Source organism: Polyodon spathula, chromosome 7 (assembly GCF_017654505.1).
Source record: "Polyodon spathula isolate WHYD16114869_AA chromosome 7, ASM1765450v1, whole genome shotgun sequence".
NCBI classification, from domain to species: Eukaryota; Metazoa; Chordata; class Actinopteri; order Acipenseriformes; family Polyodontidae; genus Polyodon; species Polyodon spathula.
In genome coordinates, this window is record NC_054540.1 from 35,079,416 (window position 1) to 35,096,899 (window position 17,484).

Consider the following 17,484-nt stretch of genomic DNA (forward strand, 5'->3'; position numbering starts at 1 on the left):
GGATATTAACCCCCTCACTGTCATGTTACTATATATATATATATATATATATGTATATATATATATATATATATATATATATATATATATATATATATATATACACAGTGGCTCTCAAAAGTATCCCTTGGACTTTTCCACATTTTATTGTGTTACAACATGGAATCAAAATTGATTTATATAGGAGTCACTAATCAACACAAAAAAAGTCCACAATGACAAAGTGAAAAATAAAATCTACAAATTGTTCTAAATTAATTACAAATACAAAACAGAACATAATTGATTGCATAAGTATTCTCCGCCTTGAGTCAAAATTTGGTAGGGGCACCTTTGGCAGCAATTACAGCCATGAGTCTATTTGGAGTCTCTCCCAGCTTTGCACATCTGGACACTACAGTTTTTGCCCATTCTTCTTTGCAAAATTGCTCAAGCTCCATCAAGTTGGATGGGGACCTTTGATGAACAGCAATTTTCAACTCTTTCTACATATTCTCAATTGGATTGAGGTCCGGGCTTTGACTGGACCACTCCAGGACAGTGTGGAGATGAATCTTCTCCCAAGTCCCAGGTCTCTTGTAGACTTCAGCAGGTTTTCCTCCAGGATTTCTCTGTACTTCGCTGCATTGATTTTGCCCTCTATTTCCATGAGCTTTCCAAGCCCTGATGCAGAGAAGCATCCCCATAGCATGATGCTGCCACCACCATGCATCATGGTAGGGATGGTGTTCTCAGGATGATGTGCGGTGTTAGGCTTGTGCCAAACATAGCGCTTAGCGTTGAGGCCAAAAAGCTCTATTTTGGTCTCATCAGACCATAGAATCTTCTTCCACATGGTCTCGGTGTTTGAGGATGGCCTGTACTAGACAGATTCACAGTTGTGCCGCTCTATTCTCTCCATTTCTTAATAATGGACTACTGTGCTCCAGGGGATATTCAATGCCTTGGAAATGTTCTTATATCCTACCCCTGATTGGTGCTTTGAATAACCTTATTCTGGATTTGCTTTGAATATTCCTTCGCCTTCATGATGTAGTTTTTGTTAGGAAATGTACTAACCAACTGTGGGATCTCCCAGAGACAGGTGTATTTACCCTGAAATCATGTGAAACACCTTAATTGCACACAAGGGACTCTATTCAACTAATTATGTGACATGTAAAGACAATTGGTTGCACCAGAGCTTATTTAGGTGTGTCATAGCATACTTATACAATCAATTATTTTGTGTTTTACAATTAATTTAGAACAATTTGTAGATTTTATTTTTCACTTTGACATTATGGACTTTGTGTTGATCAGTGGCAAAAACTCCTAATTAAATCCATTTTGATTCCATGTTGTAACATAATAAAATGTGGAAAAGTCCAAGGGGGGGTGAATACTTTTGAGAACCACTGTATACATACTATATATATATATATATATATATATATATATATATATATATATATATATATATATATATATATATATATATATATATATATATATACAATACCACATTCTACTGGTGAAAGCTTTGCACTGTCCCTGCGGAATTCAGATTTAGGTTTTTATTATTATTAGTAGTAGTTTTTTTTTGGTTTTTTCCCCAAATATTAATTAATATTAATTTGTTCAAAGCTCCCACAGTTCTCTTCATTTTCGTAGAAAACAATTATCGCGTGCTGATGGTGACCTGCCAAACTCTGATCAGGCTGTCGGTGTAGACAGCAAACAGGGTCTGTCCATCTGCACACCAGGCAAGGGAAGTGCACTGTGGGGGCTCAGCCTTGCTGCTGATGCTGATCACATCCTGCCTTAGCTCATCAACGATGGCCTTGCTTTCCAAGTCCCAGATCTTGATGCTGGGTCCAGTAACAGCACAGAGCCAGTATCTGTTGGGGCTGAAGCACAGAGCGTTGATTGTTTCTCCACCATCCAAAGTGTACAGGTGCTTGCCTTCATTCAGGTCCCACAATACTGCCTGACCATCCTTCTCACCAGAGGCACACAGGGAGCCATCGGGAGAGACGGTGACGGTGTTCAGATAGCGGTTAGTTAGTGTGTCCGATGTGGTTAGTCTTCAACTTGCAGTTAACCAAATTCCAAACCTTAAGCATCTTGTCCGAGCTGCAAGAAACGATGATGGGGTTGCTGCTGTTTGGAGAGAAGCACGTGCAGGAAGCCCATTCGGTATGGCTTTCACCCTAGCAGTTTTTTTTTTTTTTGTGAACAGTGTTTTTTTTTTAATTTGTTTTATTTCTCCAAATGTTATTTGTACATCTTAATGTTTTTTGCTTGCAGCTGCTACCTGTCCAGCGATTCTGTCCAAGTCTCTCGGTCCTTCTCGACCATCTTGAGGGCCTCCAGGGACTGCAGGGACTTTTTGTATTTGTGTAACGATATGTATATTTATTTATTTATTTTTTGTGTTTGTGTAACGCTATGCCTGTTTTTTTGTATTAGTGTAACAATATGTCTATTTATTTATTTATTTATTTATTTTTGTATTTGTTTAACGTTATTGCTGTTTTAGTTTTGTTTTCCTATAGTTTTTTTATTACATTTTGGTGTGTGTGTGTGTGTGTGTCTGTGCGAAATGAGGCAGGCTGTATACAGTGGTTCAACACTGCCTAACAACTTCATGGAAACCCAGTTTAAGAAAGCTGCACGATATCAGTAGTCACGTAAGACCAAATTTGAACTCAGACAGAAACATTTAAATATACCCTTCCATATTTTAATATTAATTAGGGTATTTGCATTTGGAAGGAGAATTTCTCTGGCTGAAAGAGAACTGCATGCAAACACACACAACTGAAAAGTACTACCAAAATAGAATAAGATAAGGATGAGACTTAGTTTTCTTTTTCCATGGAACCTGCCCCACTGTTTTCATTAATGAAATGTGTAAAGAATCCCCATTTTAAAAGCTTACTGCAGTACATGAAGGTAAAAGCACACCCAAAGCAAGCTACTTGTGCAGTATCAGCGTTGTAAAGAAAGAGATATATTGTCAACCATAGTAAACTGATAAATTATTTCTTAAAATGTATAACGATTAACTGTACTATGCTGTAGTATTGTTCAGTTCTGTGCTACAAGTACTACAATATTTTTTTCTGTAGTATATGCTATGGTTACTATAGTTTATTGCATGAATATTGCAGTATGTCTTCATCTGCCTTGACAAAGTAGTATAGAAAATTCATAGTAATACAAATGTTAAACTGCAGAATGACAGTGTAGATTTACCAGTTTGACTTACAACCCTTGGGACCTTTACAAAGAAACCAATGAACTGGAAATCAAAAGGAATGAATTGCACAATAAATATTTTTATACATCTAATGGAAAAGTGAAAAACAGTCTATGATAAATCTTTACTCTTCTGTGCTTTCCAACTATGATTTTTCTGCTTCAGTTCAGGGCATTTTGCCTTTAATGTAAATTAATGTGTCTCCTTGTCTGTCTTTGTTTTGATCAATCCATACTACTACAGCACCAGGCAAGGCTGTTCTGTGTTTTCACTGGTTTCTAGCAATCAAAACAAACTCAACTGAAAAGTCATGTGACCATGTGCTGTTTCTATAGGAATGCCAGGGGTGGGTTAAGGGAAATCTGTGACTCACACACACATATTAAGAACAGTTTATATCCAGCTCAGATCAGTACTGAACTGCATGTGTGTGTAGAAATATCTGTCTGGCATTTTAAATGCGTTTATAGGCCATCAATGAATCTGTTAAAAGTCTTGTATGTCAGGTGTTAACTACTGTACTTGAAGGCAGAGCACACTAATAATTTCAGATCATTGTATTTCTATGTGGTGTTTGCAGCTTAAGATCATAACACAGGCTCCCTAATAACAGTTTATGATAGTAAAAGCACGGTAAAGTGTAATAAGGTACAGTAAAAGCATGGTAAAGCACAGGCAAGCATTATAAAGCCCAGAGAGGTATGGTAAAGCATATTACAAACCATGGAACACAATACACAGCATAACCATAAGAAATGTATGGGAAAACTGCAAAATCACAGTAGAAAATGAGTGTTGTAAACTTCTCTAAGGGCTTTGCTGGTTTGCACACAAGCAAGTGAGCTGTACCACTATTAACTCACAGTCTTGAACACCACCTGATAAAAGCTGCCCGCTGTATGTTAGCACAGCAATTGTGTGAAGTTTTATTTTTTTCCCATGCCTATAAAATGCTTTCGCAGTGCTTTGTCCTGCATTTTTCTACACAGTGCTTTTAGTTTGCTTTACTACACCTTAATAGTTCTGACCGCAGTAATGCTTGAACATGTCTACAGTAATAATTCTAATACCTTTAAACTTTGCTATTTCGTTAAATTTACATACATTTTTGATTGTTTTAATGTTCCCGAAGGTTTGAACATTTTTAAAAAAAATTATATTTCTAATAGTTTAGAGAAATGGAAAATTCATATTAACAATTCATAAGATTAAGAAAATATTTTAATTGAAGATAAAAAAAAAAACATATGCACAACAACACTGGCGATATCTTTCAGAAATATCTTTGATACTCAGTAAAAAATTGTTCTTTGTACTGTAATTAATGAGTGCTGATGCTCTGCTAATGATCCACAGTATCCATTTCCACCTGAACTGTGGCTTTGCCTTGGTTATTATTAAAGAGTAGCTTCAGGTTACATTTCCCGTTGCCTTGTTATGATGTTATACTTTGATATGGGTTAAGGTGCTTTTCCATAAGCATGTGTAACCCAAGTTGGATCAGCCAGGGTGTCTTTATAGACGAGCCAGCTCCAATCACTGCCAGCTACACAAAAAGAAACTGGATTACTGTACACCTTGTACACTTTTTGGAATGCAGTATGAACAATGCAACCTAGTTCATTTGTACACAGGAATAGAACCAGCAAGTATGCCAGTAACATAACCTCCACCTTGGTTATAAAATTTGAATTAGAGCTACCAGTATCAGCTAAATTCAAGTTTCATGATAATTATACAAGCTATAAGCTATATGCTAAAATGTAAGTGTGACATACAGATGAATGAATGTAGAAAGACAGACACCCCCATATATCCCCAGAACTTGACATTCTCAGTAATTTACACTAAATCAGGTTAATACCAAGTTCTATGACAACTGGATATGTGTACAGTACAAACAACAGCCTCAGCTCTATCCCCTTCACTGGCGTTTTATCTGGGTACATTTACTTCAACAAACAAATAGTGATACTAACCATGGAACCCATTGAGCAGCACCAGTGCTGGTTGACAGATAGAGATGTACCTACATTCCTGTGTAGAGGCGCTGGCCCTGCTGGTTCTGTAGCCGTGTTTTTGCCAGGTCGATGGGAAACACACACGTCACCCCCACCAGACCTGCGATACCACCGTCAATCAGCTTAGCAGGGAGGCTGTGGGGATGGAGAGACAAGGGGGAAAAAAGACAGGCATAGGGTCACCAAAACAACTTTCACCTGGGTCCCTATTCAGGGAGTGTAGACACTCAGATTTTCCAAGTAGTTCTCTTTAAGAAGTTTGAAGCTGCTCAATATTAATTAAATAAAATTACTTAACATAAAACAAAGCCTTCACTCAACAAAGCCTTTATAGTACCAATCAATAACAACCTAGCAGCGTGGTTTAATATGTAACCTGTCGTAATCAAATTAATTAGAAAAACTCAAATTGTATCTGTCATTATTTGTCTTACCTTTGTTTTCTTTTGATATACAATCATTTTTATTTCAATTTGTTGATTTCCTTAGAAATTCATCATCTATGTGGTGAATTGTGAGATAGTAATTCTGGGCAAGATGCAACCTCTGATTAAACACAACAAAAAATATGGACAGTGTAGGTAGCTACTAAGTTGCGTCCAAGGAAAGGTTTGTGTGTGTGTGACGAATCAGATGCATTTGCTAGTTTCGCAACATATTTTCATTGTTAGCTTCCAAATAGCTTTTTAATTACTTAATGCAGGAGTTAATTGCCATTAATTAGTACTCAATTATAAAGGTGAGTGAAGGGCAGCTTTTCTTGTGAAATGAACACATTAATTAATATGCTCGTTTAACTTTATATAAAACCTGCTGACAACAACTTCTTAAAGTGAAATCTGTACACCCTTAGTAACTGTGCTGCAGAAACGTGTCCTTATACCTGGCACTCGCTAGATAAATGTTTCTCTTTACTTGAGTAAACTGCAGACATTACATGTACAAGTTTGTTAGCAGAATGGCAAGCTCTGCATACCTCCCAGCACATGCCCTACTGAAACAGACAGATACCCCACATTCTGGAGTTCTTATGTGACCTTGCAACAACAAAGAAAATGCTTGCTGAGATGTATCTCAGTTACTAGAGTCAAGTTAACCCAAAATATATATATATATATATATATATATTTTTATCTTTTTACTGGTTTGATTAGAAAAATGACCAACCTAAAAAAAAAATATGTTGGACCTCCCATATATATATATATATATATATACCCTGGGAGGTCCAAATTTTTTTTTTTGTTGTTTGGTAATTTTTCTATTTTTATTAGGCAGAACTTTCGTTGGAACTTGTTGCTTTATGTAAATATCATATCTTTATATAGCTGATCCTTCTAAGATGGCTTTTGTACATGATATTTTTTAGTCCCTGCTAGTTCCTGCTAGTTCCTGCTAATCAGCCCTATGTAGCGGAGTGGAGTCTGTGACCGACCCTGCACACAGCAAACACTATGCAAAAGAGCCGGGCTACTTTACATTGATGGTTATAGAGCTTTTAACCTCATTTTACAGATTAGTGGCAATGTATCACACAACACTGCCTGATACACCTGCACACGGGATAACGATTCTAAAGAAAACTCTTACCTGATTTTGTGGTCAGCCATGTTGTTCTTTGGATTTGTAAAAAGATTCCAGTCACCTTCGGTAGGTTAATGAGTCCTGGTCTTAGTGATGAAGGATCTCTACTGCCAAAAGAAACTTGTGCACAGTCTACTTGCTGTGAAAGAGGAAAAATTCCATTAGCTATATGCTGTCAATTAAACATTGCATCCCGGAAATTACTGAGATCTCTTAAATGATATGCTTTTCTGGCATTATAGTAAAATAAATATGAATATAACTGAGTTTCACTAAGGGACTGTGGCAAAGTGGTAAGTGATTACAGATGCGTGCAGTGCAGAGTGGATACAAAACACAGACAATGATTTCCAGGTGCAAGGGTGTTTATTGGTATATTAACAATATCCAGAGCCTTATGGCAAACACCTGTAAATAATAAATGATGGAAGTGAGCACAGCGGCATGTATCACTTTGTTTGTAAAAATCCCACGGGTTTGACCCGCAACTAAAACTGCAGTTTAACACACATAACAGTAAACACAAAACACAAACACAGTACTCAGTGACAGTGAATAAGTGCTGGTGATGTATTACAGTTCTCTGTGAAAGTGATGTCCGGGTTTATGCTGGCTTTCACTACAGCTCCGGATCATGCTATTGGTAGTCTATTAAAAAACAGACAACAGTTAACAAACACTAACAAACACAAGACAAAACTCACTGTTCACAATAAGGCAACACAGACTCCTTGTAGGTTGACACTAACTATTTACCAAGGAACAGATTACTTTGCTACCCTCACTCATGACTCCTTGGTTAACGAACGCATCCGCTTCTCCAATCCGCGGATGCCACGCCATTTCCTGTGCAGGTCAATGAGTTTGGGTACTGTAGCTCAATCCCTTTTCTAGCCGGCCGACTTCCGCCTACCCACGGGAGTAAATTTAGTCCAGGGTATTCTGCTCCCTTTATCTAGTAACCTCTCAGGTCGGGAGGGAGATCTAACACCAAGCGTCATTTGATCTCTGTCACATATCCCACCGCTCAGAGTGGAGCCGAAGGAACACTTGGCTAAATCTGCTTTCCCATTGCTCCCCCCTCCGGGAAAAATAATCTGCATTTTGGTGGTCTTTCCCCGCATGGTGTACCATATGGTACATGAAGGGCTGCAATGCCAGATACCACCAGGTTATTCGGGCATTGCTGTCCTTCATTATGCTTAACCACTTGACTAGGGCGTGGTCAGTGACGAGATCAAATGAGTGCCCCAGCAGGTAGTATTTCAAAGAGTGAGCAGCCCATTTGATGGCCAAACACTCTTTTTCGACAACAGAGTAGTTGCGCTCCCGAGGGAGCATTTTTCTACTTATGTACAGAATGGGATGTTTTATTCTGTTTACCACCAAACCGACATATCCGTTGCATCGGTGTGGAGGTTGAATCTCTTGGTGAAGTCTGGAGCGATGAGAGCGGAGGCCTGGCAAAGTTTCTGCTTAACAGTATCAAACGCCTGCTGACATTCTGCTGACCACTTAATTGAATTTAGTGAGCTCTTTCTGGTGAGGTCAACTAAGGAATTAACCACTGTGGCATACTCGGGGATAAAGCGACGGTAATAACCGGCTAACCCAAGTAGAGACCTCATCTTAGCCTTGGTTTTGGGGATTCTGCATCCACCAAGGCCTGGACCTTGGTGACAACAGGTTTCACCCTGCCATTCCCCATTATAAATCCTAAATATTGTGTCTCTTTCTTGGCAAATGCACATTTTCGCAAGTTAGCTGTCAGCTGGGCTGCCCTTAGAGACTGAAGGATGGCTGTGATCCTAGCCAAATGTTCTCGCCAGGTGGAGCTGTAAATAACTGCATATTCACGATGTGGATGTAAAACCTGGTCCATCAGTCTCTGAAAGGCAGTGGGCACACCATGTAGCCCAAACAGCATGGTTGTGAAATGAAACAGCCCCTCTGGTGTTAAAAATGCTGTTTTCTCTCTAGAACTATGAGTTAACAGGATCTGCCAGCATCCCCTCATCAGATCCAGAGTGGAAATAAACCTTGCCGTCCCCAGTCTATCTAGAAGCTCGTCGACCCGAGGCATGGGATAGGCATCAAACTTGGCAATAGCGTTTACCATGTGGAAATCAATGCAGAAGCGGTTGGTGCCGTCCTTTTTGGCCACTATCACAATTGAACTGCACCACTCGCTCCTAGAATGCTAAATCACACCAAGTTCGAGCATTTAGCTCATAGTTTTGATTCTGATGATGAAAGCAGCAGCATTACCTTGTCTCCAGGTCAAAAGGTTTGAATTACAAACAACTTCACAAAATCTAGGTGATCTTTTAGTAGGAGCACATGCTTCACTACATTTTTGGACAAGCCTTTGTGTTGCTCCCACCCCTCTCTCAACAAATCGAGGATGCCACAAGGCTGTTGGCCGTACAAGAGCTCAAAGCAGGAGAACCCTGCTACAAATCGTCTCAGCATCGACTTCAAGTCTGATTAAAACGTTCCACCAAACCGTCTGTCTGTGGATGATAAACAGACGTCCTGAAGGGACGTATTTTTAATATTTTATATACTTTCTGTAATGTGTTAGACAAAAAATTGGTTCTGTGATCAGTCAAGATCTCCTTGGGGATCCCTACTCTAGCCAAAATCTGTACTAACTCAGTGGCTATTTGTGACGAAGTGCCCGCCCCTGTGTATATTTTTTGTTATGTTGTGTGTTTAATGTTGGTGTATAGTCATTGGTACACGGGATATAAATGGGTCTGTGTAACACGAGTGTTTAAAATGTATATTTGTATTTAGGCACAAGGATTGCACAGCACTTCACGTGCAAGTAACAAGTAATAATATGTGAGCACGTGGGAATTGCACTTTATTAATTCACGTGCAGTTGTACCGAGACTCCAATTGAATGATTGATTAGCAATCGAGTCTTGGTACAGCTGCATAAAAACAGCATGTTTTCACCCACTCGCGGTTGGTGTTGAGTGGTGAGTGGAGAACGGGATAGGAGACGGAGGTAAAAGTAATAATAAGAATAGTAGTCATCGTTAAATAGAAGCTCACCGTGTTTGTTTGTTAGTCCATTGTTTGTTTTGTTTAGTCCGTTTTGTTTGTCTCTTTGATTTTGGCATAGAGTGCCGTGTCCTGCTGTTTTCTGTTTGTTCAACTGTTTTATTTTACAATAAACCGGCGCAAACAAGCGCCATCATCATTTCATTTCACATCATCTGTCTTTGTATATTTCATTCCTTCCTGGTTCTGATGCCGCCCACTTGGCCGTCTTTGTGACACTATTGCAGCGGCACTAGTGGATCTCAATGGTACTGCCTCTGGGTACTGCGTTGCATAATCTACCACTACTAATATATGCGTATACCCAGAGTCAGAAGGTAGCAAAGGGCCCTCTATGTACATTGCAATGCATTCAAAAGGAGTGGAGATAATTGGCAGTGGAACCAAAGGGACGGGGCGTACTTGACCTGGCGCTACTCGCTGGCAGTCTGGGCATGTGGCTACATATTTTGACATGAGTATGAAGACCTATCCAATAGAATCAAGCCAATATCCACTCCCTTGTCTTGTCAGCTCCGAGGTGCCTCGCAGAAGGGATAATGCACCAGTCTCATGACCTTGGTCCGACAAGATGGGGGAACCAATAACTGTGTTACAGGCTGTCCTGTGCTCGCGGCTAGATTTACCCTATACATTAATTGCCCCTTGATACTAAAGTGTGGATATACTAGCGCCCCAGCGCCAACAACATCCTTACCTTCAATAGACCAGACTTGCCCCCCAGCGTGCGCTAGACACGGGTCATTACGTTGGCCCCACACTATGTCCGCGCTTGCGTACCACATGTCTGGTATATTGCAAGGTGTCGGAGTAGCATCTGCCCCGGATGGTCCAGTAACCTCGCCTTGTCGGTCACACTGCATTCCAGCTCCTTTTGACTGGTGTTTATTACCATTTAAGCTCTCTCCTACCAGACCCCAGCCTTGTCTAAAAGATGCTCCCTCCCATTTTGCAGTCCTTCTCTCTTTATTTGTTTTTCAAGGATGGAAAATAGGAGAAAACATTTCGGCTGGAAAAGGAAACACATCACCAATTCATTCCTTTTTCTTTTTTCTGCCACGTTTACGTGTGCAGCTGAGACTGCCATTATTTGCATTAATTCTTTAAATTTTGGCCATTCTCAGCCCAGAATAACTGCTTGTGGCAACCTTTCCACCACCCCTACTACCAGGTGAAGTTTTATCGGTCCTACCGATAAATATACTTTTAGTGTGGGGTATGCCGCCATGTCTCCATGGATACAGGAGATGGCCACCTGACCTCGTGGCTGCCACGACACACTGCCCAAGACAGTTGTTCTAATTAAGGTATGCTCACATCCTGTGTCCACTAATGCGTGGGTTTTCACATTGCCTAAAACCACAACAATCATACAAGGCCCCTCCCCACCATTTTCCAAGTGCTTACCTATCTCAGGTGCCCAATTACATGCGGCCATGTCACATTCCATGGCAGCGGGGCATGACCTGGCCAGATGTCCCAGTTGGTTGCACCTAAAACACGTTGGGGGGGACAGAGAGAACAGTGGTTAGGTATTTGTCCCGTTGCGGGTATGGCATCGGGGCAGGAGCAGCACCTCTACCCCAGCTGGGAGCCACCCTTGGTCTCAATGAAGAGGAGGCAAAGGAATCCATTGGGGTCGGCGGTCTCAGAGGTCTGGATTCCGGGACTGCTGGTACAGGTAATGTTGGAGGAAAGGGAGGTAGGGGTAGGCTGTTCCGAAGGGCGGGAGTCGACAGTATTCCAATCCGGCGAAGACCAGGGAGTCCTCATAATCCTCTGCCAGTTTTACAGCGGCTTCCAGGGATTTGTGGCGCCGTATTCAAGCTTGGGTATCGACGCCGTATCCAGGCTTGGGTATCGGCGCTGTATCCAGGCTTGGGTATCGACGCCGACCACATGGCAGAATTACTCCACCACCACAACTTCCCCCCAGTGCAGGAAGGTTTTTTCTCGGGGGTCAGCCAGTGTACCATGTGGTCCCACAACCGCTCCACAACCACCCTGGGGCGTGTCTCCGGGGATCTTCGGAACTCCTTAAACCGTACCCGGTGGGTCTCTGTCATGATGTTGAGGCAGTGGAGAACGGCCAATTTGACCAGGTCGTAGCTGGCAGCATTGAGATGGCTCATAGTCTGGTAGGCTGCTTGAGCCTCCCCGATCAGGCAGGGTCTCAGCAGGCTTGCCCAGAGCTCCCGCAGCCATGACACGGTGGTAGCCATCCTCTCAAATGCCACCAGGTACACCTCTGGGTCATCCTCCGCAATCATCTTCATCGCCCGAGCCTTCTGTGCCAACATTACTGGTGTTGCGGTAGGGGCTGGTGCTGTGGAAAATGTCAGCCCTACCCTTTCAATGAGAGCAGTGTAGTGCTCCTCTCTCCTCTCCTCTGTGTCCCGTCTGCTATCCAGCGCATCCAGCAGCTCCGCTAGTGCGTTGGGATCCATACCCCACTACTACATAGTGAACAGGTGCAGAGGTGATGCAGTGCAGGAATAATCACAGGCAGACAATTATAATCCAGTTTAGAAAAGGGTTCTTTATTTTGTATTCCCGGTCTGGCGACCAAACAAGAAAGCCCTCTGCAATACACACCAATTTGTAAAGCATGGAGGTAAATAATGTAAATGGTTTTGCAAACCAAAATAATAATGCACGTTATCCGCCCCACAATAATACAATACACGGTCACCAGTCCGGGTGTGTGCTGTAGTGCTCGTGGTGGGTGATAACAATTTTAAACAATGAGTGAAGTGCAGTGTTAATCTGGTTTAGTGCTGGCCCAAGGCAACAGCTCCGGATACGTGCTTAGCCGTCTAGTGATATACAAACACAGATAGTTACTTAAACAGACATGAACAAACAAAACACTCACAAATATTTCAAGGAGACTTTTCTCTGTGTCTCACACGGTCCTTCCAGTTTATAACCACAAACCCATGCGAAGGAAAAGATTAACAATTCTCCGGCCCCTTTATGCTGTCACGCATGACCCCTTGGTAAATGATTGCAGCTGCTTTTATTGCTTGCAGCTGCTACTTCGTTTACCCTCCAGATCAATACATTCCTGCAATAGAGTCTCGCCTTCTTCCAGGCTGACGACTTCCCGACCCTGGAAATGAACTGTCCAGCCAGCCTGCCCAAAGACTTTCCCTTTTGCTTCTTCGTGCCCTCACAGGTCGGGAGGGAGATTTCCAACCAGAACTCATTATATTTCCATCACAGTGCCTTATAAACGGTTCCTACAGTAAAGGCATACCAAAATACATCATACTACATGTTAATATGTGCCTTTTAAATGGCTCCTATGGTAATTATAGAGCTGAGGGGTCGTTTGGTAAAGCATATTAAAAAACTTGGCAAACCAGGGTGGTAAATGCATATAACCATGACGAAAACTGCAAAAATACTATGCAAAAATACCATGGTAAACTTTTAGAAGAGAGTCTTATAATAACAGAAATAAACAATGGCTATACTCCATAACGTACAGTATATAAAAACAAGAAATAATCAAAATAACACAACCAAAGGACAAAAGGACTATGTGATAATTTTACTAATGCAAATAATACTTTGGTTAGAAAGTCCTTTTAAAGTGCAATGTCATGTGGCAGTGTGTTTCTCAAAAGCAGTTAATCTTTTGTTACATTTCTCTTCAGCCCTTGGCAAATGCATGGTAAAGTCTTTGAAAAATCGCACATTCCTCCCTTTTGGCGTGTCTGCCACAAAGAGCTGCATTCACTACCCCTGGATGTAATTCTATAAAACACGATTTTGTTTATTCTTTTGAACATCAGTTCAGAGAGGCCTCACCCTTCTAGTTTAGGATAAACTATTGTACTTATTATGGTTCTATAGTAAGAAGGTATTATACAGTATTACATTTGTTGTTAATATATTCACCTATATTAGTAAGAGCAGTATGCCTAACAACAGGATGGGCAACTTGAAACGCTAGCTGTAACTGTAACATTGCTTTTGACTGAAGTATACCTGTACTGGCCATGTCACGTCAGCCACTCTTCTTTCACAATTTGGCCTAATCGTGTCTGCCTGTCTCACGCTCTGCATGGGGAACACCATAAAATGGCTTCAGTTATTACTTTTTTTTTTTTTATCATACTCTCCTAGCCTCAAAATATTAGACGTTTCAAATTGATTTGGTTATAATCCGATACATTTCTACAAATATCTAACCAGTACGTGAACTCGTCCACCTTTTTCGTTTTGCGATTATATATCGTGAGAATAACTCTGGTTACAAGCGTCCACAGTATTACCGTCCAAAGTTAAATTGTCCGTTACGCAGTAACTCAGCCATCTTGATGAACAAGCAGACGTCTCGCGTAGTTCGTTTAAAAGAAAAAAAAAAAAAACTGGCAAAGACAAGTTCATGAATGTATTCCCGCGCTGGACTGAGGTAAAGAGATATCCACAACATAACATTCGTTAGTTATTAGTCATTTTCACGCAGAGCAAGACTTTCAACTGCTGTCAACCAAAGGGTAAGTTACAGGTGTCGTTATTTTGTGGTACTGCTGTACGAGTTAAAGAGTGGTACACCGTGTGCGCTTGCCCGGGCATGTGAAAATAATTTTAGCTCAGAAAACCATTAAAGTTAATTTTAATATCATTTTTCACAATTCTGCAAATGTATTAAACACAACAAATTGAGTTATCTAAAATGGTAAACATATACTATTTTGTGTGTGAACTACAGTTTGTCTTGCTCCTAGTGATTTACATGTAGTCAATCACAGCATTGACAGCGTATTCTGGCGCTACACGGGTCAAGTTTTGGTACGTGTACCACATTCTGACGATGTACCATTTTGTGGCACTTCATTGGCACTTGTATATTTCATTTTCATTTACTATGTAATTAATAAACGGCAAAATCAATCAAGCACCACTGATATTTCTAAATAACTAAAGAGATAGCCTGTTACATTCAATAGTTACAGTATAGTTCTGAATGTTTTATCTGTGCTGTTAAAGAAATAAATAATCTGGGAAAAAATTAAGAGGGACATATAAAGCAGTTTGCGCTGAAAACACGACTAAGGTAAGAAACCTTAGTGTATACTGTTACCGGTATCTTTCTAGTTACTGTATCTATCTCACACACCTGTATATACTGTGTATAAAAATGCACCAGCTAGGCCCACGTGAAAATTTATTATGATATACCATATAAACATATATATAAAATATATATATATATATATAAATATATATATATATATATATATAGATATATAACCTAATAATTTATAATCGGTGAACATTTCCAGGTGAGCCACTCTGCAAACCTAAAGTTTGATATTTCTGAATCTGGTCTAAACTTTAAAAAAATATATTTTTGTTCACAAAAACAGACATTGAAATAACATTTCTTGTAGCATTGCGAATAGGCCCTGTCTGAAATGTAGCACTTTGCTAACCAGCTCATCTCAACCATCTCCTGTATGTAATAGACAGTTCCCAAACAAAACCATCAGTTCCATTTTCTACTTACCAGTCCTTCCCCGTATGCATCTCAGAGAGTCTGCTGAGAATTCCTCTTTGTTTTGCAGAGTGCGGGAGCCAGCCGTGTTAATGCAAAGAATGTTTCCTCACATAGCAGACTAAGGGACTGCTCACAAATGTCAAACTTTTTACTTTTTTCTTTTATTTACTGATGCACAATAGTTATACATAGATAACCAGAGGGCATGTTAGGTGTATAAAAGCAAACATGAATTGGCAAGATCAGTTACAATACTACAGGTATGTAGCTCCTTTCTGAAGCAGTTTAGCATTGTGATTGAGCAAAACAAACTTTAGCTTAAGGGTTGAGCTGTCAATTATATTTTCATTAAGTTAACATTGCTTTCATTTTATATCAGAGCAAAGCTATTGTTTTGCTGCTTCTATGACATATATAAACTTTTATAAAAATCGTATTTACATTTATATTTTTAATCAAAACATATTGATTAAAAACAGAACAGCTAATATATTAAATCATTTCCTGAAATACAGCTGTGTATTCTTTTAAGTGAATGTTAAGTGCTTTTACAGATCCCCGTTACCAGAATTCTTGGACTAGCTACTGTAATGTTACTGTAGTTAATACTAGTTGGGAATATTTAAAACATGGGAATTACAACATTTAAATATGTTATTTTATGGCTTGGGGTTTTGCAAGACAGTGAGAAGTGAAAAAAGTTGCACAATCTCAATGAAAGATTGTATATAGATGTAAGGGAGTGATTTTATGTAACATAATTATATTTTATGCAGCCAAAAATACTAGACTGAAGGCTTATTCAGCTTTCCTAGTATTAAATTAAAATGAAAGCTTTAAACATAAAATTTGAAGTTCTGTGCTCCCCCTTTATAATGCTGTAATAGGGAGCCATATGTTAGATGCTGTGCAATTTGTGTTCCATCTTATGAGAATATAAGTGCAGGTGTAATAGCATTATAAGTGAAATGAGAGCCACTGACCGACCACCTTATAACTTGTGCAGATTTATAATGGGTCACCTTATAATGAGAGAGCACTGCATAGGGTGTCCATTGGCTTACCTGGTAAAAACACTGCATTTGGAGTGCAGGGTGAGTCACGCAAGCAGTGCTTGAATCCTGTTCATGCCAAGTTTCTGCTCTTGGATGAAGAAAGGAAGAAAACTGTAAGGGGCTAATTTGGCACTGCAACCACTGTAGGTCAGACGCTTGGTGACTGCAAGCAAGTTTGATATCATCTGTTGCTAAGTTTTGGTGTTTGTGAAGACAAGATTGGCTTGACAGAGTAAGGGAATAGAGGTTGCTTCTTGATCTTCAGTCTTCCTGATTAATAAGTGGGTTTCAGGAATGAGGAGGCATTTAAATCAAGTATTTCTAATTGGGTAGGGAAAAAAAGGTTTACAATTGCTGACTCACACATTACACAATGATCAAAACAATTAACACAAACATCAAAAGAGTACTGCAAAGCTATGTACATAATTTATTCAAGCATATAAGGTGTATATAAGGTTTGATAATTGCTTCCCCAAACCTGCAAGAATGCCAGAGCCAACCTCCAGCAGCTTGGGACAGCTCTCCTGGCTGCATGACTCACCCTGCACAGCACACAGCCCTGGCCCTACCTTTACCAGGTGAGACACACAGAGCTAAGAACCAATAGATTTAATCCCATCAGTGATAAGGTTGCCCTCATAAAAGTTTGCCATAGTAAATGAATAGCAAAGTGTAATAAAGTATGGTAAAGCATAGGTAAGCATCGTGAAGCCCAGATAGGTATGGTAAAGCGTACTACAAAACATGGCATACCATGGTAAATATATAGTACAGTATAACCATGAATAAACAGAAAAATTACAGTTCAGATTTACTTAAGGGTGATTATGCTAGTAAGAAAGTGTAATAACCTGATTGTGTTATTCTGTTTGTACACTTGAAACTGAACTTGAGAATTGTACACAGTCCCTAGTGTTGGGGGTGGACCCAGGACCTTCACAATGATTACAATTAGACCAGGTCTACCCTCTTTAAAGACCAATCAGACATCAG

General features: G+C 40.0%; 1 protein-coding gene and 1 pseudogene across 4 annotated transcripts in view; both read right to left on the bottom strand.

The window, feature by feature from the left end:
- Positions 1-15,533, bottom strand: part of slc25a18 (solute carrier family 25 member 18) — a 29,518-nt gene extending 13,985 nt beyond the window's left edge. For 2 of the 4 annotated variants that reach the window (XM_041255421.1, XM_041255418.1), the window contains exons 1-3: positions 15,443-15,533; positions 6,856-6,988; positions 5,278-5,400 (exon numbers count right to left, since the gene is read on the bottom strand). In XM_041255421.1, coding sequence (XP_041111355.1) covers positions 5,278-5,400; positions 6,856-6,875 — 143 coding nt within the window. In that variant the 5' untranslated portion in view covers positions 6,876-6,988; positions 15,443-15,533. Of the gene's footprint in view, positions 1-5,223; positions 5,401-6,855; positions 6,989-13,917; positions 13,990-15,442 lie in introns of those variants that run through there. The other 2 variants (XM_041255419.1, XM_041255422.1) reach the window with 2 other exon arrangements.
- LOC121317938 lies at positions 1,646-5,235 on the bottom strand (annotated as a pseudogene).
- Positions 15,534-17,484: the final 1,951 nt, after the last annotated feature.